This window comes from Spermophilus citellus (genome assembly GCF_964194105.1).
Source record: "Spermophilus citellus genome assembly, chromosome: 13".
Classification (NCBI taxonomy): domain Eukaryota; kingdom Metazoa; phylum Chordata; class Mammalia; order Rodentia; family Sciuridae; genus Spermophilus; species Spermophilus citellus.
In genome coordinates, this window is record NC_138193.1 from 98,090,540 (window position 1) to 98,113,298 (window position 22,759).

At 41.7% G+C, this 22,759-nt stretch overlaps 2 protein-coding genes and 1 long non-coding RNA gene across 3 annotated transcripts; 2 read left to right on the plus strand and 1 right to left on the minus strand.

Annotated features, from left to right (window-relative positions):
- The first annotated feature begins 1,990 nt into the window (after positions 1-1,990).
- On the plus strand, positions 1,991-11,521 carry TP53I3 (tumor protein p53 inducible protein 3). The gene is made up of 6 exons (XM_081265302.1): positions 1,991-4,140; positions 4,521-4,663; positions 6,772-7,039; positions 9,248-9,460; positions 10,306-10,502; positions 11,236-11,521. Exons 1-6 carry the CDS (start codon positions 4,131-4,133, stop codon positions 11,416-11,418), a joined length of 1,014 nt encoding a protein of 337 aa, XP_081121428.1. The 5' UTR covers positions 1,991-4,130; the 3' UTR covers positions 11,419-11,521.
- LOC308632897 lies at positions 7,745-12,071 on the minus strand. The gene is made up of 3 exons (XR_014018650.1): positions 11,957-12,071; positions 9,324-9,403; positions 7,745-7,919 (listed from the first exon to the last, which is right to left on the minus strand). It is a non-coding gene; the product is annotated as an uncharacterized lncRNA (long non-coding RNA).
- SF3B6 (splicing factor 3b subunit 6) lies at positions 12,002-22,044 on the plus strand. Its single transcript, XM_081265307.1, has 4 exons — positions 12,002-12,217; positions 14,728-14,846; positions 21,479-21,617; positions 21,801-22,044. The coding sequence occupies exons 1-4, from the start codon at positions 12,188-12,190 to the stop codon at positions 21,888-21,890; spliced, it is 378 nt and encodes a 125-aa protein (XP_081121433.1). The 5' UTR covers positions 12,002-12,187; the 3' UTR covers positions 21,891-22,044.
- The last annotated feature ends 715 nt before the right edge of the window (positions 22,045-22,759 follow it).

A 22,759-nucleotide genomic window follows, 5' to 3' on the forward strand; every position in this document is an offset into this window, starting at 1 on the left:
TTTCTATAATGGAATTTCTTATCTGATTTATGCAAACTAGGTTTCTCAGAGCTTGCCTACTCAAATGAAATATTGGAAGAGAATTAATGTTGAACTCAGTCCCATTGTAGCAATAACTATTTGCTATAGTCATAACTATATAACTATAGATATGACTATTTGTTTACTTTCTGTTTAATAATTACTAATATTTAAAATAATACATGTTTTCATAAATTGTAGACTAATAATATTGTAATGATAAATACAGAAGAAATTTAACTTTTAGAATCTGCTGGTTATAGGAAATAATTTTTAAAATTAGTTTCAGTTTATATACATATTTTTGTTGAAGATAAGAATGATGGGGGGCGCTGGGGATGTGGCTCAAGAGGTAGTGCGCTCGCCTGGCATGTGTGCGCCCGGGGTTCTACCCTCAGCACCACATACAAACAAAGATGTTGTGTCTGCCGAAAACTAAAAAATAAATATTAAAATTCTCTCTCTCCCCCCTTTAAAAAAATAAGAAAAAAACTTAAAAAAAATGATCAGGGGGCTGGGGTTGTGGCTCAGCTGTATAACACTTGCCTAGCACATGTGAGGCACTGGGTTTCATTCTCAGTACCACATAAAAATAAATAAATAAAATAAAGGTGCTGTGTCCAACTACTACTAAAAAAAATTAAAAATAAAAAGAATGATCAGTAGGCCAGGTACAATGGGAGCCTGCGGCAGTGTAAGGGTCCATCCAATTCAGCGCGCTGAGGCTCTAGGCTCACTCAAGAAGCGAGAGCAGCCCAGAGCCCAGAGCAGAGGCTAAGCAGTGCTTAAGTACACTTTTTGGGGAGGGGGGGGGGCTTTGCATACATCAGAACAAATCAGCATGAGGTGTGGGAAAATTGAACAACAACTTTCATACATGATTAGCACATTCATTGGCGGGAACAGGTCGGGCGGGGGTGATTGGTCACTCCTAAGTGGGGTGCACATTCAAACTGATTGGTTCGGGCCCTGTATGCCTACATGACAAGCTGCATAGGGCCCTAGGCTAAATGGCCAGTAGGGCGTTGTCTTAACTGCCTCAGGAATTTCAGGTTCTGGGTGTAGCAGAGGAATTTAACAATACCTGGTCCTTCACTTTTTAATTCAGGCTTTGCAGGAGGATCGTCAGTTCAAAACCAGCCTTCACAACTTAGTGTGAGGCCTTTTAAGCAACTCAGCAAGATCCTGTCTCTAAATAAAATATTTTTTTAAAAGAGGGGCTGGGGATGTGGTTCAGTGATTGAGTGCCCCTGGATTCAATTCCTGATACCAAATAAATAAATAAAAGATTGACCAGTAAAAGCTTGGCATGGTGGAACATGCCTGTGATCCCAGCTACTTAGGAGGCTGAGGCACAAGGATTGCTTGAACCTACAAGTTTAAGATCAGCCCAGGCAATATATCAATATCTTGGCTTAAAAAAAAGCATAAAATGTAGCAGGATATAATTCTATGAGAAAACTTGCTGAGAGCCATAGCCAAGTAGGAATGAAGCATGGCATTTTTGGTTGAAAGGTGACGCCAGCAAGCCATTGAGATGATAATGATTATATTAAGATGTGCATTCAATTGGAGATTAGACCCCTGCTGTCCGCCTAGGCCTGCTACTTTGGAGCTATTGAAGGACTCCTGGAGAGTTCCCATTGGTTGGGGAAGTGTGGTAGGAGGGAATTCCGGAGGAGGGATTTCCTGTTGGTGTAGTGTGTCCCGTGTTTCCTGTTGGTGTAGCGTGCATGGTTCACGGGAGAATTCCCGGGGAGCATGTGTGGAGTGTGCTGGTGGAGTTCAGAAATAAAGTTTGTTCCTGCTTGAGTGGCTCGTGATTTTGTGCCCAGCCAGACTGCGGCAAAAAAACAGAATAAAAATATGGGTACTATAAGAAAAATAAAATTATAAAACTTCCAACTGCTAAAGAAGAGCCTGTTTGAGTCTTTTTTTTTTCTTTTTTTTTATTGGTTGTTCAAAACATTACAAAGCTCTTGACATATTTCATACATTAGATTCAAGTGGGTTATGAACTCCCATTTTTACCCCAAATACAGATTGCAGAATCACATCAGTTACACATCCACATTTCTGTTTGAGTCTTTAGTGAAGTCTTGTAAATCAAATTTCTCTGAAATCAGATTCCATTTTATACATTTAAAAGTGTGAAATAAAAAGAAAAATGAAATTATGTCATTTGAAGGAAAATGGGTGGACCTAGAGACCATTATGTTAAATAAGTCAAACTCAGAAGGTTAAGGGTCCTGTGTTTTCTCTAATATGCAGAAGCTAGAGAAGAAAGAGGAAAAGAATGGTAGGGGCCAGGATCTCATGAAAATCCAAGGGAGATCACCAGAGGAAAGAGACCAAAGGGTAGGAGGTGGGGAGGAAAGGGGGGAAGTGATGGGGACTAATATTAGTTGAATTATACTATTATATAGGTATTGGGGGCATGTATGAATATGTAACAAATCCCATTAGTATGTATAACTATAACACCAATTTAAAAATGTAGAACAAAAATAAAACAAAAGTATAATATAAGAAATTAAAATGTCAGTATTGATGACCAGAAATCAATATCTTTGGCAACTATTTAAGATGAAACATTTTAGATATCAACCTAAAAAATATAAGTGTAAGATCAGGCGAGGCAGGCAGTGACCAAAGGAGGCAGATTTAAAAAGGCCACCCAAGGAGACTTTATTGAGATATCACTCCCGTGAGGAACTCATCAGACTGACAGAGTAGATAGGAGAAGGGTCTGAGGAGAAACTATGTGGGAGCTCGACTGGACTGGAATTTTATGGGGGCTTAGGCAGGAAGGGAAGGGCTTGGGACAGGAAAAGGTGTTTTTAGAGTCCCTTGTCCCACTGGAGTTGGTCAGGGGAGCTGGATGAACTCCAGGATTGGCCAGGAGGTCCTGATGATTGACAGGCATTTCTGTCAGTGCCTGATTGATGTTTCTTTTCCACGCTGCCTGCTTTGTTCTAAGTCACCTCCACCCACCTAACAATAAGAAGGAACACATAGTTTTTGAAAATTATTTTTGTCTATATGAGAATTAAAAAGTGTGAAGAGCACCACCAGATTAAGAAGAAATACCTTGGCCCCTGAGTCATGGAGGATGGGTGCCCAGGAAGATGGCAAGTAGCTAAACAGGCAGCCTCGAGAAAACTGGGGTAGACCCAGGGGCCAACAGGACAACTTCGAGTCCTTCCCTCTCCCAGAGCCTTCCCAAATCCTGGGTCTTGGGATTTGCTGGATCAGCCTCAGGGTAAAATGCCATGGAGACAGGGGAGGAGGAGCCCAGAGAAAGTCCTGCAGGCACAGAAGCGGGTATGGTACCCACAGTGAATTTCTTTGGCTTCCCCAGGGAGAGTGTTAGTCCTTAGGCTGTTCCAGACCATGAATCACTGAAGCCAGATTTAAAGATAGGTAGTTAGTGTAGTTACAGGTTTAATATCGAGTAAAATCGAGAATGAAGGCCATAATGAGAATGGAGTCCAGGAAAAGGAGAATTGAAAATGTTCCCAAGGAAATGTTAATGAAGCAGCTTTCCCTGGCCAGATTACACCTTTGGCCCACCTGTCTCCCACCCTTTGGGCCTTCCCCACCTACATTCCATCACTGCAAGATACAGAACAAACGACAAAAATGCAAGTGACAGGAATGCAGGAAATCCAGAAATAAACCTTAGCTATAAAAAAAGGGAAGAACTTCCCCTTCCATGGATTTCATCTCTTGAGTCCCCTTCTTCCTCTGGGGAGAAGTCTTTTCTGCTGTCCTTAATAAAGCTTCTACTTTCCACTCTACACTTGCCTCGGCATGCTTCTCTGGTGTTATACTTCAGCATTGGGGAAGCAAGGACTCCTCACTGGTAAACAGCGGTAACATCACCACTGAGCTACCGGGCCACCAAGCTAGGTCTTGGAACTAGAAAAACTACTGCCTCAAGGTGACTCAGCAGAACTTCACGGTGTAATGCAGGTTGCTTAAGATGAACAAACAGACCGCCCAGAACAAAGTCCCTCCCTGACCTGGGCCTGCTGCAGCAGGTTGCACCTATATCAGGAGGTGAGGCCCAGGCACCCCCATTCTAGGAGGGAAACACTCTTGGCAGGATGGCTTCAGGTATGGCTCTCTTCCTTCTTAGCTTGTTGTCCCCTCCTCTCTGGACAGTGTACAACTCCCTGGGAAGGCAGGCTGAATCTCAGGGAAAGGGCAGGGGCTGCACTGCACCACACCCTGGGCCACAAATTATGTCATACTGGCTGAATCTCCATTTCTTTAATTCCAAATCAAGTAGCTGCATTACTTGTCCTCTTCATGCTGGAGAGGACTCAGGATGCTTAACCGCTGGAAATTTAGGGAGGGAAGTCACAGGTAGTGGGACATAAGGCGGCTGCAGTGACATAATAGGCCATGGGAGGCTGGTGTCAGGTGACTGATTTGATGAAGAGGTTTCTTTCACACCTGTCCCAGTCTCCTGCCTCTTCCCCATTTCTCCTCAGATAGAATGCTAGCTGTGTACTTCGACAACCCTGGGGGACCAGAAAATCTCTACATAAAGGAGGTGCCCAAACCGATCCCTGGGGAGGGTGAAGTCCTTCTGAAGGTGGCTGTCAGTGCCCTGAACCGCGCGGACTTACTCCAGGTATCGTCACTGGGGAATGGTAATGAGAGAGCTGCCAGAATAAGGAACTGACCCTCCAGCAGGTGGAGCCAGGTGTATCCAGATGGGTGGTTTGGGTTCTCCTCTAATCAGATTCCCGAGGGCTTCCAGCAACCCTCGCGATGCCTCACTGAGCTGGCCTTGGACACCCCATAGAACCCCACCTGAGGGTGTGCTGAGAGCGTCGGCATGGAAATCAGCAAGTAAAGAAACTGGTTCGTTTGGTGGCTGCAAGTGCCTCCACACTTGCAAGTGGATTCTTTTCTTTAACCCTCTCAGCTATCAAAGGAGACAGGTATTTTGATCTCCATGTCAGCCATGAGGAAACTAAGAATAGCCAGCAAGCGCCTTAAGCCAGAAACCTGGGATTCATTTGGTTTCTCTCTCTGCTCTTGCATCCATTTCATCAGCTTGCTCGGTGGTTTCCACCTCGACGAGAGATCTCAAATCAGGCCAGTTCGTCGTTTCGCTCCTGAAATAGAGTCCTGGCCAAAGTCATCTTACCCCAGCGCTTGCAGCGCCCTCTGCAGTACATTCTCCAAATGGCAACTGAGGGAACAGACCGAGATCCCTATGCGCTTGGGATAAAATGGAAATGGCTTACCCCCAGGGGACCTGCAGCTTTGGAGGGCGCAGAGTTGGAGCTACTTCCCATCCCCACAGCCATCCAGCCACCTTCACAATCCTTCCTGCCTCAGAGCTTAGTGTTTGTCTTTGTCTCTCAACCATTCTTTGGCTGTCTGCCTCCTTCTTTCATAGGTAGCTTGGCATTATGTTTATAGACCTTACCTTAGTCTGTATTTACATATTTATTTGTTGACTTCTTTAAAGTCTGTCTTCCCCCACTATATGTGAGTTCTAGCAGGTCAGAAGCCATCTGCCTTGCCTAGCACAGGGCTTGACACCAGGAAGCATGCAGTATTTGTTGTATGACAGATTACAAAGTAGAAGTTGGGTACAGTGATGATGCTTATAATCCCAGAGAAGTGGGAGGCTGAAGCAGGAGGATCACAAGTTTGAGATCAGCTTCAGAAACTAATGAAGGCCTTCAGCAATTTAGTGAAACCCTATGTCAGAGTAAAAGAAAAGGGGGGGGGGCGTCTGGGGATGTAGCTCAGTACATCTGAGTTCAACCCAGATTGAACCCCTGGTTTCAATCCCTAGTACCAAAAAAAAAAAAAAAAAAAAAAAAAAGAAAGAAGGAAAGAAAGAAAGAAAAGAGCAGAAACAAAGTTTAAACCCAGATCCATTTGACTCCAAAGTCCACAGAGCTTGCTTTCAAGAAAGAGGGAATCATTTGGGCACAGGAAGAAGCTACCTCCCCTACCTCCCCTGCTGTACCAGAAATAACACTGGATCCCCAAGCTAGGTTAGAATGGTTTCATGTGGAAGTTCAGAATCATGGGTAGCAGACAGAGGGCCTGTGCACATCTTTTTTTTTTTTTTTTTTTTTTTTTTTTTTGGTACCAGGGATTGAACCCAGAGGCACCTCAAGCCAGTGTAAAACCAGAGGGACACGGGTTCCTTTGTTTGGACCCTGTTTGGCTCCAAGGTCCCAGATTATGCCAAGCAGCCATAAACTGAGTGCCTCACATGCTGTTGGCTGAAGTCCTGTGCCACAGAGGTGGGCCAGCACCTGCACAGGTAGAGAGAACATGAAAGCTAGTTTGTATAACATTCACTGCTGCAAGATAAAATTTCTAGCTAGAAAAGATCCTGTGGTAGCCCACTTTATTATACAAACTAAGTTCAGAGCAGGAGACACAGGGCTGAGATGGCAGAAAGTCCACTTGCCAGCCCACCTCTAACCTCACCCTTCCTCTGGGGCCCCACTGACTGCTGGACTGAGACTGAAACTAGGGAGACATCATCTTGGATGGCTTTCTCTGGGGTTAATTATTTAAGTGACCATCTCTAATAAGGTTCCTTACAACAACTGTTTTTTTAAAGACTATCCAACTTTTCTCCAATCCCAAAAGACAATACTTGAACTCCAAGCAGACAGCTACCTTCTCCCTCCAACAACAACGAGGGCTGATACTTGACCCCCTGTATCAGACCCACTTACTTGTCTGTCCCTCTCTTTGCAGAGACAGGGCCAGTATCACCCACCCCCAGGAGCCAGCAGCATTTTGGGACTTGAGGCATCAGGATATGTGTCAGAGCTGGGGCCTGGCTGCCAGGGGCACTGGAAGATTGGGGACTCAGCCATGGCTCTGCTGCCTGGTGGGGGCCAGGCTCAGTATGTCACTGTCCCTGAAGAACTCCTGATGAGCATCCCAGAGGGACTGACCCTGCACCAGGCTGCTGCCATCCCAGAAGTTTGGCTCACCTCCTTCCAGCTGTTACATCTTTTGGGTGAGGATGCCTCCTGCTCACTCCATGAGACAAGGCTCAGCTCCCCCAGGAATCAGTCTCCTCAAACTCCATTAGTCCTCCAGCCCCAGTGCCCTCCTCCCCTGCTGTACCAGAAATAACACTGGATCCCCAAGCTAGGTTAGAATGGTTTGATGTGGAGGCTCAGAATCATGGTTAGCAGGAGACAGAGGGCCTGTGCACATCTTTTTTTTTTTTTTTTTTTTTTTTTGGTATCAGGGATTGAACCCAGAGGCACTTAACCACTGAGCCACATCCCCAGACCCATGTATGTGTATGTATGTGTGTATGTATGTATATATATATATATAGTATATACATATATATACATATATATACATAGTCAGTTAGTTAGTTAGTTAGTTAGTTAGTTAGAGATAGGATCTTGCTGAGTTGCTTAGGGCCTCTCTAAGTTGCTGAGGCTGGCTTTGAATTCGTGATCCTCCTGCCTTAACCTCCCGAGTCACTGGGATTACAGGCATGCTCCACCACTCCCAGCTTGTGTACATCTTAACACTGTGCACAGCAACAGTTCTGGCTCCTCAAAATCATGCTGAGCCAGTGCATCAGAAGGGGTTGGAGACATAGCTCACTGCAGGGCACTTGCCTTACATACTCAATGGCCTGGTTTGACACCCAGCACTGCAGAAACAAAAAATTCAGAAGGGGCCAGTCAGTTACCTTGTTTATTCTTCCTCAATCCCACTGAGGTCAGACAAGAGCTCATGTGAGGGAGCCTAAGAAAACTTGATCCCTGGTCTGGGGATGTGGCTCAAGCGGTAGCGCGCTTGCCTGGCATGCGTGCAGCCCGGGTTCGATTCTCAGCACCACATACAAACAAAGATGTTGTGCCCGCCGATAACTAAAAAAAAATAAATAAATATTAAAAAATTCGGGCTGGGAATGTGGCTCAAGCGGTAGCGTGCTCGCCTGGCATGCGTGCGGCCCGGGTTCGATCCTCAGTACCACATACCAACAAAGATGTTGTGTCCGCCGAGAACTAAAAAATAAAATATTAAAAATTCTCTCTCTCCTCTCTCACTCTCTCTTTAAGGAAAAAAAATATTAAAAAATTCTCTCTCTCTCTCACACACTCTCTCTTTAAAAAAAAGAGTAAATGCAGTGTATGTGTTTGCAGGATGGAGAACTCTACGCTGTGAGTTGAGTATTGAGGAGGATGGTTGGAGTAGACAAATAAAAAAAGATGACAAAAAGATTAAAAAAAAAAAAAACTTGATCCCTGCCATCAGAGAGCTCAGTGTTACTTGGGACCTGTGCACAAAAATCAAACAACCATAGAGTTTGGAAAGGTAGCCTGTCTCTAACTGAGATGGGAAAAGTTGGAGTGGGCAAGGGTTGTCAGAGGTGGGTTTGAGAACAAGAGGACTTAAGTGTGAGTGGAATTGTAATATACAGAAAGCACATCAAGGTGGCCGAAAAGAGTATCAAGGTGAGGCCAGCTACTCCACTCAGAGGAGAAGGTGACTGTTGTGCAGACAGATTGTGGTGGTTTTGAATGCCAGGCTGCCTGGACTCAAAGGCAAGCCAGTGGAGAACCACTTTCCATTTGGGGAAGAAGTATCATAATGAGAGTTCCATTTTGGGAAAAAGAGCCTTGTGCCTCTATGTGGTGCCTGGATATGTAAGACCACTTGGAAGCCAGTTTCAGGCTAAAGGACTGGCTTCAGGTGGTGTCAGTGGGAATGGTGGCTATTCTTACTGAGTAGGTCAGACATGTGCATTTTGGTGTTATTTCATAAGTAAAACAGAGATTATGGATGTGGCTGCTAACAACCTTATTTTATATATATATATATATATATATATATATATATATATATATATTGTAGTTGGACACAATATCTTTATTTATTTTTATGTGGTGCTGAGAATCGAACCCAGTGCCTCACACGTGCACGGCAGGCTCTCTACCACTGAGCTACAGCCCAGTTTCTAAAGGTCATTTACTACTAACAACCTATTTCTAAAGGTCATTTACTACTAACAACCTATTTCTAAAGGTCATTTACTACTTTGACCAGAGGGAATAAGACAAAAAAGAACTGTTGATATGCTCAGAAAGCAAGAGATTAGGCATTTGGTCCAAGGGTCAAATGATCATGGTAGAATGCCTATGTATGAACATGTAGTAGTTGGAAAGTAGAATTGCTTCTGTGGTTTCTGTCACAGGAAATGTACAGGCTGGAGAAACTGTGCTAATCCACGCAGGGGCAAGTGCTGTGGGCATAGCTGCCATCCAACTCACCCGGATGGCTGGCGCTATTCCTCTGGTCACAGCTGGATCCCAGAACAAGCTTCAAATGGCAGAAAAGCTTGGAGCAGCTGCTGGATTCAATTACAAAGAACAGGATTTTTGTGAAGCAACACTGAAATTTACCAAAGGTAAATAACTGCTTCTACAGTTCAACAGGAATTTCAGAGGTGATTAAACAAAAATCCTCACCAGATCCAAGGCTGCCAGTCCTCTCCATTAGTCTTGCCTCTGCTAAATACACTACAGCTGCTCTGGTCAAATTCTAGTATTCTTGTGTTTGACCACGGGAGACAGGCAGCCAGTACTTATTTAGGTCTAAGATGTTTTCCATGTGCATTCTTGAGTGATATGATTCATGCATACTTTAGAAACTGGATAATCAGGCAGATTATCCTGATTATTATTCCCAACTAGCCAATCCTCAGTGAGTTAACAGGAAGCCTAAGACAGAGTACACTCATAGTAGGGTTTGTGTGGGAGCTTCCTAAATGAATGAATAGATGGGTTTAGGTCTATATACCAAGACCAAATATGGATATTTTTTGCTAATTCCTTTTCATTTTTCATATGAGAAGAAAGGGACCAATAAAAACAAAGTTAGGAAGTCTGTGATTCTGATGTCCTAGTGCATAACTTCCATGTTAGCCTGCCTTATAGCCTGAGGTGGCTCTCCTCTGTTCTGCTCTTGCTCACTCCTGGGTGAGAGGAAATACCAGGTTATATTGTTGTACTATTTCCTTCTTATGGTGGGTAGTGATCAGAAAAGATGAACTCTATTATACATGCTATGATAGAGTTCATTACCTAAACTCTATTCACAACAATGTTCCTATGACCAATGTTTCTAGTTCTAACATACATTTACCATTTGCATCTGTATTTATTTTTACCCATATATCTACAAACATACCATGGAATTGTATTCCAAGTTTTCTGTGGCTGATTAATATTACAAATCTGTTTCCTATGGAAGGTGCTGGAGTGAACCTTATTCTAGACTGCATAGGTGGATCCTACTGGGAGAAAAATGTCAACTGCCTGGCTCTTGATGGTCGATGGATTCTCTATGGTCTGTTGGGAGGAGAAGATGTCAGTGGGCCCCTGTTTTCAAAGCTATTTTATAAACGAGGAAGTCTGATCACTAGTCGGTTGAGAAATAGGGACAAGAAGGTGAGTGAGGAATGAAAAGAAAATGTGATTGATCTATTTACCCAGAAAATTGTGCTTTGTTTACATTATACCCAGAATAGAAAGCCTACAAAGAAACCTGCCACCTTGTGGATAAATAGTTTCAGAGAACTAATTCACATCAGTCAACAGAAGCTTCTGCATCTTGAAAAGAGTGTAGCTAGTACTTTGTATACATAACTTTCTAACAGAATGGACAAAGCTTTGACCACATTAGGAAGACTTCTAAGAGTTCCAAGACTTTGTTTTCAAAGGCAGAACTCTTCTCGGTGTGCTAAGAAAGCTTATCAGGCAAGTAAGTCCCTAGCTTCAACAGATTATACGTTCCTACCATTTTTTCTGTATGATATTCTAACAGATGCCAACTTTGGGAATGTCTCCCACTAAAGGGATTCACATCTCTAGGGGAGAGCGAAGTTTAGCGTTCCTTTTGCACTGACACTACCTGAGTCCTGTCTGTGTCTGCCTCTTGCATGACACCTTTATTTTAAAATAGCTCTTAGGCTGTCAGTGACACTATTATTTTATTCCAACCTTAAGTCTTTACCTGGTATTGTACAGAGGTTACACATTTGGGAGCATGCAGCTACATAATGGGAAGTGAGCAGATGTGCTTTTTTACACGTAGGTAGGGCATTAAGGCTAAGCAGGAGAGGGAGTGAGTGGTTGGGTAAAGCCTCTGTCCAAACTCATAGTCTCCTTTTCTTTATCTTAGTACAAGCAAATGCTGGTGAAAGCGTTCACAGAGCAAATTCTGCCCCATTTCTCCAAGGAGGGATCCCAACGTCTCCTGCCAGTGGTGGACAGAGTCTACCCAATGGCTGAAATCCAAGCCGCCCATAAGTACATGGAGGCTAACAGGAACGTGGGCAAAATTGTCCTGGAATTGCCCCAGTGAAGAAGGGGGCGATGCAGGACACCCGTCACCCCGGGCTTTCCCAGAGTGAACTTGGAGAGGGTGCTCCTCTCAAGTCCTCCTCGTCAATTGATCGTGTAAAGCTGGTCTAAGTAAATAAAGAGTGGACTTGAAGGGTGGCGTACTCACTATAGGCAGCCACAGCTCACGGGCTCTGGCAGGAGTGGGCGGGGGGGGGGTGTTCAGGCCCGTCACTTGATGCTGGACCTGAGGCCCACACCACCGCTGGGGTGCCGGGTACGGTTACAGCTTAACCACGACACACACAGCCAGAACTACACACTTGATTTCGCGCACTGCTGAAGGGCCACGTCCGCTCTCGAGTCCCCTGCGCTCGGCTGCACTCCGGCTACTCAACCAGCGCCTAGTCCTACTTTGCCTTCGCTCCCCAGACCCCGCCCCTCCGACCGGCCCCTTGCTACACAGAGCTGTCCCGGCCAGAACTCCGCCCCTCGTAGAGCACAAGCCCCGCCCTTTCCGGCTCATAACCCGGAAATGTCTTGGGCGCTCTCATTTTTACCTTCCGGTCTGTCTTGGATCTCAAGCTAGATTGGTACTGGGAGAGTGGGATGCTGCGTCAGCACGTCTCGGCGTGAGGCTGTTGTATTCCGACAGTGCTGTAACAGCTTCCGGCGGGATCTGGGTGTTAACACTTTACCTCAGAAGTCGTGTTGCGCTCGAAGGCAAACGCATTCCGGAGGGGTCCGGAGGAATTCTGTGTTTGCTGCGGTAACCTCTTCAGCCCGCCAAGATGGCGATGCAAGCGGCCAAGAGGGCGAACGTGAGTACCGGGCCATATGCGGAATAGGGGAAGGACTTCGCTGCTTGGCCTTTGGCGGTCTCGGTCAAAACGGTCCTGCCCGTCTCCTTCCCCCAAACGGGGAAGTTAAGAATTTTCCATGGGGGGATTGTGTCTAGGGCCTGTCCTCAGGGGGCATGTGCCTGAACCACACTTCCGCCCCACCCCCTTTGGAGTTCCTCGTCTCCTGGCGTCAGTGACAGGTTGGCTCTGCAGCCTGTTGACTCTCCCCCAGGATCTGGTGTTAGGATCTTCTTTTTGGCCTAAAAGTCGATAGCATAGACTAGTCCTAAGTAAGCAACTCTGTGGTTCACTGGCAACTAGAGCCCGGGATTCTCACATCATGAAGCTTTTGGGTCCTTCATTAACACATTGATCCAACAATTTTATTGAACACCTGCTGTGTACTTGGCTTTCGAGTTGGGAAGCAATTCATCAGTTTTACTTATTGAATTCCGACTCTGTGCCGGACACTAGTCTTAGGTACTAGGGACACAGTAGTGAATAAAACAAAAAGTCCTTATGCTTGCATTCTAAGAGAGTGGAATGTTATGGAAACATTTTAAAAATAAAACCTCAAGTAAAGATGAAGCCAGGTAATTGACTTGATTTGTTGAGATGTAGATTTTTTTGTGTGTGTGACTTTGATGATAGCAAATATTTCACTGGATGAAAACTTGGTTGTTGTAGGATGAAAAGAGGTGAAAGTTGAGAAAAATGAAGACAACAAAGAGCTCTTTCCATGAGTCTTCGTTATGAATAGAGAACAGAGAAGTTGGGTGATAGTTGGCTTTAAAAAAAAAAAAAAAGATGCATGACATGTATTTGTATTCCAGTGAGAATACTCCAACAGATTAGAAGAAACATGGTATGGAAGAAAGACGGGTTTTGAGTACATGAACGGATGGCACAGTAATAGAAGGAATGTGGATGGAAATAGATGAATGACGTTTGGTCGGTTCAGTGATAGGAATATAAAGTACTTACTATTTTATCTCATCTATTTTCTCCAAGAAGCAAGAGCCAGGGTCATCTCCTGGGATGGGAAGGGAAGAGTGTACAGTCCAACTCAGATGTGAGAGGGAATGATGGTGGTAAGGTATGCAGAGAGAAAGTGTAAAATGGTGCTTAGCAGAGTGAGAAAACAAATCTACTAGAGAAGTATATATTATGATTGGTGGTGTCAATTTTTGAACTTAACCTTGAATCTTGAAATCTAAAACCTTATTGTAATTATTCATTTTATTACCATTGTTAGTTTGAAGACAGGGAATAATATCTTTTTAAAAAAATTTATTTATGTGGTGCTGAGGATCCAACCCAGTGTCTCACATGCTGGGCAAGCACTGTACCAGTGAGTTACAACTTCAGCCCAGGGAATAGTATCATAATCTTCTACTAATATAATACTTGGCTTAATGCTAAATATTTTTGGTTTTCAGTTTAATAAATACTTATTGAGCAGATTTGTGTCTAGTATGTAATAGAACTTGTTAACTACAGAGAGTCATCACCATAGACCAAAGAGAGTATGAAGAGTAAAGGAGAGTATACAGCAGGTCAAGAAAAGAAGTTGACAATAAAGCCCTGTGGAACAACACATTTTAATGTCAAAGAACACTGAAAATAAATAGCAAATCAAAATTAGAAAATAGTGTCACAAAGGGACTAAATAGCAGTGTCAAAAGCCTCAGAGAAGTTCAAGAATTGAACACTTTGCAATTAAAAAGTCTTAGTAAATAAGAGCTCTTTCAGCAAAGTGCTGAGGTGGAAACTTAGGTTTGAATGTCAACACAGTAAAGAACATGAGTCAGTTAATATAGACTTTTTCTATATGCTTGACAAGAAAAAAAAGAGAAGATAGGATATATATAGAGAGAGAAAGCTGTTAAGTTCAGAGAAGGCAGAACTCTTGTCTTTTTTTCTTTAACTGTCTATTCTTAATATCTTCCCTGGTATAAACATAAAAAAGGAACTAAGTATTTGTTGAATGAATGAAGAGTGATCCAAATAAGCATTTTGTGTAAGGATTGGCATGAGCACCTGCTCATATGCGGAACATGAGAAGCCAATGGGGAGGGAGAGCATGTAAAGACAAGAGAGATCATTGATATAAGAAGTTTGAAAAAAACCAAAGAAGGGTTACTAGTGAAAGTTTTATTGTTTGGCAAATAGGACAGTTTCCTTCTTTCCTATAGAAAGGTGATCTGAGGCTCCAAGGATTTTTGAGTAAACAATTGTTGAGTTGGAAATCCTTGTTAAACTGTAGCGACCAAAAGCCTGGTTTTTGTAATAGCCCCTTTTTAGTTCCTACTAATGGTCTTCCCTTAGAATCAATGCTCTCTTGTTTTGCTGAAGATCATTGCATTTTTAGTAACATCAGATTATACCTCTAATTCTTGGCATTTTATTATTATGTATCATTGAGATTTTTTTTTAATGGTAGCACTCTTGCCCTCATTAAAATGACTTGTACATATTTTTCATTTTAGATTCGACTTCCACCTGAAGTAAATCGGATTTTATATATAAGAAATTTACCATACAAAATCACAGCTGAAGAAATGTATGATATATTTGGGAAATATGGACCTATTCGTCAAATCAGAGTGTGAGTCTTACTGAGATTGAAATGTCATTTAAAGAAAATGATTGCATAATCTATAATCTCAGAATTGTAGCTGACAGCAAGGCTGTGCTGTATGTTGCAGTGATGTTGTCTGTTTTACAGGTGAAACCACTGAGGCCCTTGAGTCCAAGTATTCTGCTCATCTCACACAGTGTTTAGTGATAAAATCTTCTGGTTCTAAACTGAACCTCTTTACTTCACAGTACCTAGCTTCTGCCACGTAAAAGTCACAATGAAAGGATTTCTTTTTCTTTTTTTTTTTTTTTTAAGAGAGAGTGATAGAGGGGGAGAGAGAGAGAGAGAGAATTTTTTAATATTTATTTTTTAGTTCTCGGCGGACACAACATCTTTGTTGGTATGTGGTGCTGAGGATCGAACCCGGGCCGCACGCATGCCAGACAAGCGCGCTACCGCTTGAGCCACATCCCCAGCCCTCTAAAGTTCTTATATTTGGTCATATTTCATTCTTAATACATTTTCTTTTGTGACCTGAAAGCTCCTTTCCAGCTTTTAGAACTGTAAGATCCTAAGGAGTCTCCTTTTGAATGCTCACCATCACTCCAGAGAGAGTGAATAAACCAAGAGTTGGCAATGTATGATCATTGATATTCATATCACGGTGAAAATGAAAGTGTTGTAAATCAGCTGTCCTTTTTGGAGATTTCACTTCTCGAAGCATCTAAGAGCTTTGGGTCCTCTCCACAGAATACATATAACATTTTGCCTGTATCTTGGGGTACATGGACTTTATGATGGTTAATCCTATTCTAGATACAGAGAATGGTATCTAAGGATCAGGAGTCAAGATTCTACTTAAGGCCTTGTTACTCTTTTGGTACTGGGATTGAACCCAGGGGCACTTTACTACTGAGTTACACCCCTAATCCCTTTTGTTTTTTATCTTGAGACAGGATCTTGCTAAGTTACTTATGACCTAAGTTCCTGAAGCTGACTTCAAACTTAGAATCCTGCCTTAGCTTCCTGAGTTTCTGGGATTACAGGAATGCACCACAGTGCTGGTACCCTTTTGAATTGTAATGTGGTGGCAGCCTGATACGTTTACTGAATTAGTTGTTAGATCTGGATTCAAATACTAACTGAGCACTTTCTAGTTGTATGAAACTAGGAAGAATATCTAATCTATATGAGTTTTCGATTATTTATGAAATACAGTGTTTCTAACTTATCTGTCTTAAAATAATTTTAGTTTGTTGAGTATTTCCTTCCCAGTGTGCATTACCTACTCTGTGATCTCATAGCATTTCTGTGTACATCTCTTATTAGTTAACTTGTGCTTTTGCTGTTCATGTACTCTTTTGTCTTTGCCAGCGGCCTGTGAGCTTTTTCAGGCCTGGTACCACACATTCTTTCAGCTTTGTGCCAATAGCACTTGTCACGCCTAATCTGTGGTGAGCACCCAAGTTATATAAATGAATGAATAATATAGAAAATGGTAGCATGGTTGCAATTAATTTATGAAGGCATTATAAAGTTTATTGATAGTGCTCAATTAAGAGATACTTAAATTAATGAAGCTAGAGAATGTTTTAGAAATCCAAATGAAAGGGCAAGTACTGAAGTAGGGGCATCTTCTGAAGAGCACAGAATAGTCTGGGGCCTCTATCTGGGATAGTTATCACCAGATCCTCTCATACCTAGCTCTTCCTCATCCTGTAGTTCTCAGCTTCAGTGTCACCTTTTCAAAGAAGTTGACCACTGAAGCTAAAGCATCTCTCCTCATTAATCTCCCTCACAACTGTTCTTAATTTTTTATTTATTTATTTTGCTGTACTGAGGGTTGAATCCAAGGGTACTCTACCACTAAGATATATCCCCAGCCCTTTTTATTTCTTATTTTTATTTGAGACAGGGTCTTGCTAGGAACTTGTGATTCTCCCGCCTCAGCCTTCCCAGTAGGTGGAATTACAGGTGTGCACCACCATACCTGGATTTTATTTTTGTGTTTTACAATTTATCATGATTCATAATTAGTTCGTGTTTATTTACTTATATCTTTCTCTTACTTGAAGGGATGATGCCTACCTTCATTGTAGTTCTAATGCCTATCCAATAAGAAGAATGCAATATGATTATTGAATTAATTCGCAAAAAATTGGGGTACAGAAACTTGGGTCTTTTTTTTTTTTTAATTTTTTAATATTTACTTTTTAGTTTTCGGTGGACACAACATCTTTGTATGTGGTGCTGAGGATCGAACCCGGGCCGCACGCATGCCAGGCGAGCGCGCTACCGCTTGAACCACATCCCCAGCCCAAAACTTGGGTCTTGATTATAGATTGAGAAATAGCTTTTGCTGTTTTCACTGTGATCAAGTTCTCTTGCTTACTTGGGACCTAGAACTATGGTGACCAGCCTTCCCAGTTTGCCCAGTACTGAGAAATTTTCTGGAATGGGACTTTGAGTGCTGAAACCTGGATAGACCCTGGCAAACCAGGATGATTGATCACCTTATCTGACATGTAGCAAACAATTGGTTCTTTATACTTTTTAAAACCTTTATATACTGTTACCTTTTCTGGTTATAAAATCACACATAAGTAGGGCAGATTATGACACATGAAGAAATTGAAGCTCAAAGAGACTTTGATGAGGTTTTCTTATTTTCTCTTTTAAGGTTTTTACCACCAATCAAAAAAATGTTAGTGTCTAACCTATGTGTCTACCAAATAAAATGCTTTTTAAAATACAAATTAGGGCTGGGGCTGTAGCTCAGTGCTAGAGCACTTACCGAGCATGTGTGAGGCACTGGGTTTGATCCTCAGTACCACATAAAAATAAATAAATGAAACATAAATAAATGGGTCTATCTGTAGCTAAAAACAACAAAGAAAAAAATTTTAAAAAAATGCTTTTAAGGTATGAGGTTGAAAATTAGGGCTAGAACACTTGAAATGGAGAGTCTTTGAAGTGGGCTTAGGGGATAGGGGTTGAGCTCAGAGCTAGAGCACTTGCCTAGGATGTTTAAGACCCTGGGTTGCATCCCCAGTACTGCAAAAATAAAACAACCCTACCCGTTTTAGCTCTTAAGAAGATATAAGAGGAAGAAAGATAATCCCAGAGGCTCCAAAGGCTGTTCAAAGCCAGCCTCAGCAAAAAAGTGAGGTGCTAAGCAACTCAGTGAGACCGTGTCTCTTAAGTAAAATACAAAATGGGGATGGGGCTCAGTGATTGAGTATCCCTGAGTTCAATCCCTGATACTCTCTCCCCCCCAACAAAAAAAAAAAAAAAAAGAAGAAGAAGAAGAAGAAGAAGAAATAGCTTCCCGGAAAACATACATATGAAAGAATTTATAGGAGATAGTAGATCTCTACCTTTCAAATACATATTAGCACTTGCTCTATACCTGGCACTGTGGGAATAAAATGAAGTATAAAATAACCTTTGCCCTTAAAGAACTTAAAAATCTGTTTTTTGTTTGTTTTGTTTTGTTTTTTGTTCTTTTCTTTTTGGCAGTTGTCAACTTCCATACCTGATTCATTCTTGAAAATGAGTAAGCTGTTAAAAGGGGCATGCACAAGGCCCTGGGTTCAATCCCCAGCACCACCAATAAAAAGGAGAGGGGGCATGGTGGCTCATGCCTATAATCCCAGCAGCTCAGAAGCTGAGACAGGAGAATTGCGAGTTCAAAGCCAGCCTCAGCAAAGAAACAAGGCGCTAAGCAACTCAGCGAGAACCTATCTGTAAATAAAATACAAAGATGGGCTGGGGATGTGGCTCAGTTGGTCGAGTGCCCCTGAGTTCAGTCCCCAGTCCCCAGTATCTCCCCTCCCCCGCAAAAAAAAAAAAAAAAAAGAGTTAATAGTATTCCCAAACAGTAAAGATCCTATAAAATCCTTCTTAAGGCCCATACAACCTAACAAAGTAAGCTCATTCATCGACACTGGCACCTTCTGGTCACCCCCACACTGTATACCTATTCCATTTCCTTTTTGTAGGAAGCATAAGCTCTGAGCAGGGCCTACACTGGAGTTCTGTCCTAGATCAAATCTAAGCAGATACCTCCCTTTACTGTGGGTCTGTTACCTTTTCTTGGCCCCATATAGGAACTGTGGCAGATGGTGAATCATCCCATAGTCTTAAATTTCATTCCACAGTTGTGTGGCTTCTTCCAGACAGAGGCAAGGAGGCATCTTCATTACATCAGAGCATTAGCAGCGTGGGATCTCAGTCCACTGTCCCCACTAACAAGCCCATGACTGTCTCCTGCATGCAATTCAGTACTCCTGTTGTTTCTCACACTTCCCTATATCTCTCAGGACAAATTTATGAATTTAAGAGAAGACATGGCAAGGAACACCTACACTAGAATCAGTCCTGGTATCTGTAAGTTCCAGCTTCCACTTCTACCCACCTTCCAACATTCTGTCCTGGCTTATAGATAATTTATACCCCCATCTTAGCAGAAGCTGAGCCTTTTTTCTCAGCCAGACAGGGCTGTGTAATGCATTAGGGTTTGGATTGTTTTTAAAATGAATATATGAGCCAGGCACCATGACATGCTCCTGTAATCTCAGCAGCTTAGGAGGCTGACGCAGGAGGATCACAAGTTCAAAGCCAGCCTCAGTAACTTAGTGAGACCCTATCTCAAAATTAAAAAATGACTAGAGATATGGCTCAGTGGTTAAATTCCCCTGGGCTTAATCCCTGGTGCCAATAAATAAATAAATAAATAAATAAAATTAATATATGAAAGTAGGGGACTAACTGTATTAAATTTTACAAAGTTAAAGAATCTAGCAAAAGTGGAAGAAACTATTAATTGTTCATAGAGGACTTCCTTTCTTGTCCATAAAGGATGATGGTTGGCTGCCTTCCCATATGTCATAAGTTTGGCCATCTTCCTTCCTTTCCTACCCACTTGCATAGACATGCAAAATAGGTTTTGTTTTTATGGGTTTAAACTCTAGTAAGATATTATCGAGGAATATTTATTTCCTACATTGATGAAGATTATTTTGTCTTTAAGGATTAAAACTATATGTTGTACATTCCTAATCCAAAATCCAAAACTTTTTTTCAGTCCTGAGCACTCTACCACCAAGCTATACCTCCAACCTCCCGCCGTTTTTTAAGATTTTTGAGACCATGTCTAAATTGTTGAGGCAAGCCTTGAACTTGATATTCTCCTGGCCTAGAATCCAAAACTTTTTTTTTGGTGGGGGTACCAGGGATTGAACCCAGGAGCAGTGGGCCATTGTGCCACATCCACAGCCCTATTTTGTATTTTTATAGAGACAGGGTCTCATTGAGTTGCTTAGTGCCTCATCGTTTCTGAGACTGGCTTTGAACTCAAAACCCTCCTGCCTCAGCCTCCCAAGCCACTGAGATTACAGGCATGCACCATTGCACCCAGCTAAAATCTAACACTTTTTGAGCACTAACATGACACTAAAAAAGTTTTGGATTTTTGGAGCATTTGGATTTCAGGTTTTTAGAATGCTCAGCTAAAACAACAACAAAAAAAAAAACTATGAAAATATTCTAAAATCTGAAACACTTCTGGCTCTAAATATTTCAGATAAGGGATTCTCAACCTCTGTTATTAAATTAGAGTGAGGAAGAAAAAAAAGTCTTTAAAAACAAGGAAGCGGCTGGGGTTGTGGCTCAGCAGTAAACCACTTGCCTAACACGTGCGAGGCCCTGGGTTTGATCCTCAGCACTACATACAAATAAATAAATAAAAGATATTGTGTCCAACTACAACTAAAAGATAAATTATTAAAAAAAAAAAATTCTCCTTGCTGACTAACAAGAGTCATGACTCCTAGGTATTATTTACTTTAAGACTAAAACAGTGGAGCCAGGCACAGTAGTGCGTCTATAATCCTAGGGGCTCTGGAGGCTGAGGCAGAAGAATCATGATTTCAAGGCCAGCCTCAGCAACTTAGTGAGACCCTCAGCAATTTAGTGAGATCCTGTCTCAAAATAAAAAATAAAAAGGGCTAGAGATGTGGCTCAGTGGTCAAGCACCCCTTGTTTCAATCCCTAGTAACCCCTGCCCACTTAAAAAAAAAAAAAGACTAAAACAGTGAACATGAAGACAGTGAGAGTTTCAAGCTAATTCTTTGCTTGCTAATAGTGCTTTAGTAGCTATGTTTTTAGTATCACTAATATAACAATAAATAAAAACTATAAAATTTTTATTTAAAGTAAAAATGAAAATAAAAATATCTAACTTAAGAAATTACAAGCTTATGCCCATCTGTTTATTTCCTCTGATGGTTTTCAGGTTGATCTCAAAGTACTTAAATAAATATACTTCATTTATCATCTTTAAAAGATAGCTAGCCAGGCACAGTGGCCCACACCTGTAATCTCAGTGACTCAGCTGAGATAGGAGGATCATAAGATTGAGGCCAGCCTAGGCAAGCGGTAAAGTGCCGCTGGTTCAATTCCCAGGACAACAACAACAACAAAAAAAGACAGTTAAAGGACTGGAGATGTAGCTTAGTGGTAGAGCACTTGTCTAACATGTCCAAGGCCCTGGGTTAGATCCCTGGCAAAGCCAGCAAGCAGGGGGAAACAACAGCAAAGTTCAGTTATCAGTGTTTGGGTAAATATGTATTTTAGTTTCATTCAGTTTATCTTTGCAGGGGGAATACACCTGAGACCAGAGGAACAGCCTATGTGGTCTATGAAGATATCTTTGATGCCAAGAATGCATGTGACCACCTATCAGGATTCAATGTTTGTAACAGATACCTCGTGGTTTTATACTATAATGCTAATAGGGTAAGTACAGCAAAGTTCTTATCATATGATAAGAGAATGAATGTAGAACTGTACCTGGGTGGGCAATGAAAGGCTTGTATTTTGTTTATTTGTTTTTTGTGAGGTTTTTTGGCTGTTTCTTTGGTGAAATTCATTTAGCTGTATGTTTGTACCTATTAACTTTGGTGCTTCCCACATTTCCAGGCATTTCAGAAAATGGACACCAAAAAGAAGGAGGAACAGTTGAAGCTTCTCAAGGAAAAATATGGCATCAATACAGATCCACCAAAATAAGTGTTATCTGCATTTTCACTTTGGACTAAAACCTTTTTTTTTTTTCCTTTTAATTCTGATTATTGTGATTTCTCATTTGAGATTCAAAATTATTTGCTTGAAACTTTGATATATACTAGAATACGTTTATAAACTTGAAGTGTTTTGTAAAACATGTCATTGTTTCCTTTTGAACTTTTCCCTTCTGTTTGATATCAGGAAAAAACTAAAAAGTTGACCTATAGGAAAGATTGTGCATGGGCCTATGGACTCTTGAGTTTCTTAAGAGCAGGGACCTTTTTATATTATTAGTGCTCACAGTGTCCAGTTTAGTGATTAGTCATTAAAAGAATTTGTTGTAATCTTGTCATTTATTAAAAGTCTATTGATAATGAACTCTTCATTACAACAGTCCATATAGGCATCAGCATGTTTCTGGTGAAGAAACCAAAGTTCATCATCATGCTGGTTGGATGAGTAATATGCTTTCATAAAAAGCCAGTATAACAGCAACCAGTTATTAATCAGGACTACACATTTGAATAATACTTGCTTTACAGATAACCAAACACCTTTGACAGTATGGGTACCCTTGTCCCTAGCATAGAGGTCTCTCATAGCAGTGGCTTTTCAGGTGACCGCACATTGTTAGAAATTTGAGAGCAAGAAGCCTAGGACATGGTGATGTTACATGTCTGAGATTGTATTTAAGTAGCTTTTCATTTTAGTTATTAATAATTTGTATATATTTTGGGCCTTATCTTACAGTACATCTTTGCTGTAAATAAATTTTTCATGTTTCTTTTTATGAGTTCCTATGACATGGAAATAGTATGGTTATTACCACATTCATTATAGCTTGGCAGCTCGGGAAGACAGAGCTATAATTT

Bases quoted from the DNA above. Each gene is read 5' to 3' on its own strand.
- TP53I3 (XM_081265302.1), top strand. The intron at 9,461-10,305 runs GTAAATAACTGC...TTCCTATGGAAG, and splicing joins AACACTGAAATTTACCAAAG to GTGCTGGAGTGAACCTTATT. The intron at 10,503-11,235 runs GTGAGTGAGGAA...TCTTTATCTTAG, and splicing joins TGAGAAATAGGGACAAGAAG to TACAAGCAAATGCTGGTGAA.
- SF3B6 (XM_081265307.1), top strand. From the start codon at position 12,188: ATGGCGATGCAAGCGGCCAAGAGGGCGAAC. The intron at 12,218-14,727 runs GTGAGTACCGGG...TTTTCATTTTAG, and splicing joins AAGCGGCCAAGAGGGCGAAC to ATTCGACTTCCACCTGAAGT. The intron at 21,618-21,800 runs GTAAGTACAGCA...CCACATTTCCAG, and splicing joins TATACTATAATGCTAATAGG to GCATTTCAGAAAATGGACAC.